This window comes from Crassostrea angulata, chromosome 3, assembly GCF_025612915.1.
Source record: "Crassostrea angulata isolate pt1a10 chromosome 3, ASM2561291v2, whole genome shotgun sequence".
NCBI classification, from domain to species: Eukaryota; Metazoa; Mollusca; class Bivalvia; order Ostreida; family Ostreidae; genus Magallana; species Magallana angulata.
Genome location: NC_069113.1, coordinates 42,604,546 through 42,611,742, shown reverse-complemented (window position 1 = coordinate 42,611,742; position 7,197 = coordinate 42,604,546). Strand labels below are relative to the sequence as shown.

The 7,197-nt window shown below is 34.6% G+C and overlaps 1 protein-coding gene across 1 annotated transcript; it reads right to left on the bottom strand.

Moving 5' to 3' along the window:
• Positions 1 to 2,672: 2,672 nt before the first annotated feature.
• Positions 2,673 to 6,863, bottom strand: LOC128177157 (homeobox protein Hox-A2-like). The gene is made up of 4 exons (XM_052843738.1): positions 6,333 to 6,863; positions 4,935 to 5,117; positions 4,101 to 4,261; positions 2,673 to 3,896 (listed from the first exon to the last, which is right to left on the bottom strand). The coding sequence occupies exons 1-4, from the start codon at positions 6,373 to 6,375 to the stop codon at positions 2,883 to 2,885; spliced, it is 1,401 nt and encodes a 466-aa protein (XP_052699698.1). The 5' UTR covers positions 6,376 to 6,863; the 3' UTR covers positions 2,673 to 2,882.
• Positions 6,864 to 7,197: the final 334 nt, after the last annotated feature.

Below are 7,197 nucleotides of genomic sequence, written 5' to 3'. Positions count from 1 at the left end.
TACTGTAGTTGTTTTTCCATTATAAAAATGTTAAGTATTAATTCTTCAAAATGTATTAAAACATACCTTTATAAATTCGAAGATATTATTAAATATTGAAATATTAGAAATACTGCTATGTCATTTATGGTGGGACTCAAAACTACAACATGGCTTAAGTTAATTCATTTTTTTCTTGAAATCATTCAAAGTTTTAACTTTATTTCAAATAAGTGTACAAAATATTGCTTTTAAACCGATATATTTACATCCACTAAGTATTATTCCCTCTATTTCTTACGGAAACTTATAGTTAATTCATAGCTCTATAGAAACAGCCAGATTGAAATCTACACGCCCCGTTTATTGATTGGTCGAAATCTACAGCGGCTGAAACTGACAAGAAAGTGACAGGACCAAACTTGACACGCCCAGTTTATCGATTGGTCGAGACCTACAACTACCTAGGAAAAATCACGAACTGCACGAAATAATCATGACGACGTCAGACTCAAAGTCTCACAGGAGACGATTTGGCTGTTTCTTTTAGTTAACATACTTACGCACATTAACAGTAGTTTAGTGAATTTTACTTACTTTTCATAATCAATTTATCAATTGGCTAAAAGAAAGATGTTAATATAATGTAAAGAAGGTAGCGATCATTGCAGAAAAAATTTACATAACCCGCTAACGCTACCTTCATATCCCGAATGAATCACCAAAGAAAGCATTTTATTGTTTATATTTTTGGTGTGACTAAAAATAACATGGAAGTTTTTTCACAAAAATTAAAGGTCATTTATTGACATATTGATTCTAATTAACACGGGAAAACTGAAATTTACTGCTGTAATTTCTTGCATTACTGAGCTTTTGGCGGATTGTCCCTTTTAGGAAGTTGTGATTGCTGAAATTGCAGATTTCTTCCATAGTTTTATGAATTTTTTGCACAATGTAGGTTTATGGGGACATTTTTTTTTTTATTAAATATCCTTATTTTAGCACATGCAGAATTAAATTCAGAACTGTAGCTCCACAGGAAATTCGGAATGACGGATTGTTCCATCCATATAAAAACTTGTATATTTATTGCGCACCAACACGTGCACACGGTTTTGGACTTATCAACTAATTTAATAATATATTTTGTAAATAGTTTCCTACAGAAAAGATTCCTAAGAGATTTTGCCACCGATTCGCTACTTTACTTGTATCAAACGTTTTCCTAAACACTCGTGTCGACTTCGGAAACCCGAATTTCCCTTGGAGCTGCTGTAACAATTCTGTACCTAATGCAGATTATCTGTTACTTGAAAATTGTGAAAGAACCAATTCCGGTTGAGTGCATTTGCTATGGTACATTTATGAAAAGAAAGGAATTTACCGTCAGTATGTTAATCATTTGAGCGTTCGACTTCCATCTCTGGATGTTTGAAGGCACAAATTTTATTTGTCTTAAGTATTGAATAAATGAAACTTTAATAGATATATTTTGTTAACTTAAAACGGACAAGGGGTATCTGTTATTATTTATTATGGGAGGGCTGTTCGATTTGTAATGTATATTGTAGCACGGTGCCAGGCACGTAGCATCAGGGGGCGGGGGGGCCTGCCCCCCCCCCCCCCCCCCCACTTTTTCTCGCAGCAACAATTTTTTTAAAATTTACATATAAAAAATGGAATAATCATGGAGTTGCCCCCCCCCCACTTTTTTGGGAGTATGTAAAAAATTGATATGAAAATAAGGAAATGAGGAGTGATATAGTACGCAACCCCCCTTGTGTCTTTGCTAACCATAAATATATACGCCGTATACATCTACTGAGTATTGTTTCGTATTTTATAAAGAAATTTGAATTACTATCTATACTCTGTCCCGAGTTTTTGCTTCCACCACTTTTCGCTTGATATTTCGATGATAATAAATACCTTTGTTCTCAAACAACGTTCATCCATTAATATGAAAAATGTACAGATTATCTGTTTTGAAACGCCCCCTCCACCGCTTCATGTTTCAATACACATCCCAAAGTAGAAAGTCTACAGGGATTTTGCATTGCATCAGCCTTTAATAAGCCCGGATGATAACGTTGAAAAATTGCGCGGTGTCCCGAGTACTTCCGAATGGAGAAAAGATGAAAATATTTCCCATTATAAATCTCCGTACGAAATTTGTTTTCGTTCCTTGGAAATAAAGGGGATATTTTGTCAATGAATATATCTTGAATATTTTCCATTTCATTGATTTAAACTGTACTTCTTTCATAGGTATGTGTATTTTTATTAAAAATCATCAAAAAGTGATGGAAGCAATAACTTGTGACAGCCTATAACATATGTTACAGTGTACATGTACAAATTAATTTTAAAAATCTGCTTTCAAACCTTTTTGGTAAATCTTTGCCTCAAAGGAACTACCGATATAAGATTTCTGGTCAAATTTGCAGGTACTAGTATATCACTTTTTCTCACTAAATTGGTATGTATGTATATTTAAATCTATAAATAAGTATTACTCATAAATATGCGAATAATCTGTACATCGATACATTTTATATAATAATTTATTATTTATCTATAGATGCACTCTTTGTTGTTGGAATTTATACTTCTCTCATCTGTTTAAATTTGACTGTAAAAACTTTAAGTAGCGCAAATATTTATATCATTGCAACAAAAACCAAGAGCTACTGGTTTTGAATATTTTATTTGGTTGATGAACAGTAGTTATATACTGTACAAAAGAAATGTTAGTCAAAAACAAAGATCGCTAAATTCATGCAAGTGTATTATAACAAGTGTAGCACCTCTATACACGAAATAAATATCAGACACATTCTGAGGTAGGAAATTAAATATTTCGTCATTCAAAATAAGGGTAATATACAAATCCTCCATTTCTATAGCTGTTCATAGGAAGAGTCGCTAGATGATGACGTCGAAATGTTGTGACTATTCCATGGGAGAGAGGAAGGGGGAGGTGCCATTGAAGAATAATACGGGTTGCTCAAGTGAGCAGGAGATATCTGATGGAAAGAGGAGGGTTCCGAACAGAAAATAGGTGGGTAGTGTCCGTAATGTCTGTAAGGTTCCGAATGCCGCAGCGACGAAAGCATAATCCCGGGCTCAGCTAGGAAATGGTACGGATAAATGTATCCAAATGGATTGGAGTAAGGTGAAGGGAAATGGGGGTGGCTGATGATCTCCCCTCGTCGGTCCCGCTCTGTCGGGATTTGTGAGTTTCTACATGGAATGTTTCGAGATTCGTTGTGCTCCTTCCTTTGCTCACTACTCGCGGTCAGTAAGTCTGATAACACCGGCAGATCACACCCCAGGGCACTCGTCGGAAGGCCGAGAGTGTTCGACATGTATGCGCGCGTGGGACTCCGCAACATGGCGGCACTACCCATCGAGCTATAGTCAAAGAAACTGGGCGTCACAGTCTTGGAAGAATCGCGAGGAGATTCGAATGCTGATGATTTTGAGCAATGAGAAAATTTATTAACTAGTCTTTGTCCAGTGGCAGACGGCACGATTTGGTTGGGAGGATTCACAACATCGAAGCCGCCATGCAACAATGCATTGGCGAGATTGGACTTCAGTTCCTTTTTCTTCATAGCTTTCGTTTTCTTTTTCGCTTTCTTTTTAGGTTTAAGAGCGTCCTTTTCAAACTTGTGCAATTCCGCGATTATACCTTTGAGCACAATTGTTGGGACCATTGATTTTTCCTGTTCGTCCGTACCACTTCCGGTGTCGCTGACTCCCGAGTCACTGTCGCCATTTTCGGTCTTGTCGCTATGGTTACTTTTGTCATCACAAATCTCACTCTTGCTCTCGGGACTAGCATCATCAGATTTTGGTTTGTCATCCTGTTTACTAACAACATCTTTCCTTCTTCTGTTTTGGAACCAGATCTGTAAAAAAAAAAAAGAACAAACCCTCATGAGAATAGCATTTTACTTTATCAATCTGAGAATTGCATTTCACTATTAGAAAATTAATAATTTCAAGTAAGCACATTAAAAATGCATTATTTTCTTTTTTGTCTACATTTTTAATTTACATGAAAAAATTATCTCAATTTCAAATATATAAAAAAATGTCAGTACGACACTAACCTTGACCTGTTCCCTGGTGATGCCGACGCGTTTGGCGATCAGCTGTTTCTGGGTACTGTTTGGGTACCTCACGTGATTGTAGATGCCGTTCAGTAGCTCCAGCTGATAACGGGTGTAGCTCAATCGTTCCCGGGGTGGGGGCGGGGTGAATGGCCGATACTCTAAGAATAAATGATTTTGTTGAATTTATATCGTCATTAATTACAAAATCGATTTTCTCCATTATTTATAAAATACAATCTACACCAACAATGATGTTTATTGGGAGTTTTATCTCAAGCTTGCAAAATTTCTATTAATATGGTAAATCATTTTGAAATCGCTTAGCTGTATGTAAGTTACACACTTGTATGTGATCCACGTGTGTAGTATGTATTTATTGCATAAGTAAATCAAAAGCTCCTCTAAGTCACTGTACTAAAGACTACATAAAATTCTCTTTAAAGAGAAGTGTTATCAACTCGATAGCACTCAACACAATTAACCCTCAGTATAAGCGCATGTAGTGTCATTTCTAGTTAGTTTGTTTGTGGGTGTCAATTGTCGTTTAAACCCTCGATAATTGATATAATTGATTGCGCAACTTTATACAATAAAATGTATGCAGCATATTACATCTTATAGACCTCTGACAAATGTTGCAATTTATACTATTCATGTTCGTCAAGTACGACTTTGAAATTCGACTTAATGAATTAAACTTGAACAAGTTGGTATCGATTATATATATAATTATTTCATTTGTTCAAAATGCCAATACAAAAAAAAAATATTAATTTTTTTATAAAGAGATATAAATGATACATGACAAAAATTTCGAGAAAAAAGTATTACCATCATCTTCATCCTCGTCTCCTGATTGGCTGCCGGTGTCAGGTGACTGAGTACGTCTCTCTGCCTCGCGCTCCTGTAACCATGGTTGTCCTTGATTCGAAGGAAAAAATGGATGATGTGAAACCGGATGAAGCGGTGCTTCGCTCGTGCCAGGGTAGATAATCTGGTGCGATTGAGTAAATCCTGCAATTAGAATGAAGCGCATTAATTTTCGTTTGAAAAGTTATAGCCGGAATCTGAACAAACTTTCTAAGTGCAATTTATTTTAGCGCACACCTGCCCATTGAAAGAAATAATCCTTGAAGTGGAGTAACTTTTGATTAAAATTCTTAAGGATTGAATCTTATTTATTTTCTTTCAATGTAGATCTGAAATATTTAAACAGCTGAAAATGTGCACTCTTTTCATGTTTCATGTGCATATTTTCATTTACAAAACAAAACAAATTCTTTCATCAAAAGTCAGCATATATGTTGTTTTATTAAACTTTTTTTTACGAATATGAAATATTTTAATCTTAACAGTCATTGTTAAAAACAAAAATAAATAAAGGAAACGGAATTAGCAGATCACTCAGTTTGAATTAAGAGTAAAATGAAACATTATTACATATATTTTATAGTACACCTTTTTATAAATAAGATTACCATTCCCCAAAGAAAATTTACTTTTTTCTCATTCATAATAATGTATATTTTATTTTGAAGGATATGTTATAAAAATTATTTTAGCATTCAAAATAAACCATTTTTTGTTTAAAATATATTGATAAAAGAAACAATTATTTATCATTTATTAAATAATATTTTCTTTTTTACTTGGCATCTGAAAAAAAATCATTTGTTGCAACCTATGTGGTTTTTTTGTGTCGTATATTTTCTCGTTGAGATTAACTGGCCAAAAAACCCCAATTTTTTCCCCCTGATCGCTGTCACAGCTTAGCTAGGGTGTGAGTGATTGATAAAACAACATCTCTAATCCAGAGGATTAACGCTACTGTTTCTTTTGCTGATAAAATAAATTCTTTGGTTGCATTAAAACATTATCTCAAATTTGTGTTTCCCTCTTTTATATATTCAGAAACCATCTATATTTTTAACGTGAAAAAATCTTCAGTTAAATTATGAATTGTATGAGAATTGTTATCATTTTTTCTCATAATTTGAAAAAAAAAAATTTCAACTATTGTCCCTTGTTGGGACAAATTCTTAATTTTAATTTCTAGAATACCAAATACTATTAATTTTTCCTAAACTTGTGATGTTTCTGTTTTTAAACATTTTTACAATAGATCATTGCATATTGTTCCCGTACATTATTTCAAAAAGTGTTAGTATTTTTATTCATCAATTAATTATCTTTTTTTTTCTAATGTTACATAAATGATAAACTACATACCTGGATTAGGAAAGCTTCTTCTAAATCCCTCGACTTCCAACATTTTCAAATTTTCCGCTCAAACTAGTTAGAGATACATGTACACACACAAATAAGTCTATCACATTATACCAACTCTGTTAATTATACATAAATGATCGCAGAGTGTTTATTACACTGCCCAAGTTCCAACAGAGTCCAAAATTTGTCCAAAAATTATCGATACGGGTGGTCAAGAGGGACCTCTCGTGTCACACTACCTGTCACACCTTTACGATATACACAAGACAATATCCGCAATCATAACGACAAAAAATATACAAGCTGACTGGGATGGTGACACAATTATGACAAGAATCACAGGCAATCCCGTTGTGGGTCCCTGATCCTCTTTTTGGGGCCCAAAATCCACGCTAAGACGGTTTTTGACAAGGGGTACTATCCGAAGCTCCACGAATCTTATCTCACGGAGAAAACTTGCGAGATATGGGAAAACTTTGCAGAGATAGCTTCCGTCCAGTTTATTGGACGCAGGGACATGTCTTAATCAAGCCCCCCTTCATATTAACCCTCTTATATATTTTCGAAAGACCCAATCAAAAAACTGATCCTTGAATATAATTGTATCTGGATTGCTAATACGTTAACGGGTCATTTTCCGCTTGTGTTATCAACACAGCTTTTGTCGCCATTGTTCTGGCTAATCCCCTGAAGAAAGAACTCCCAACACTTTCCGACCAGTTAACTCATTACAAGAATAAAGTTTTCACTAGGTCTTTAGAAGAGTCTAAAATTCGCCTTATTACAATTGTGATTCTTGCCTCGGGGCTCTTATGATATTATTTTAAGCGTTTTTGGAGGTAAAAAAGAGAAAACGGACTCCAGG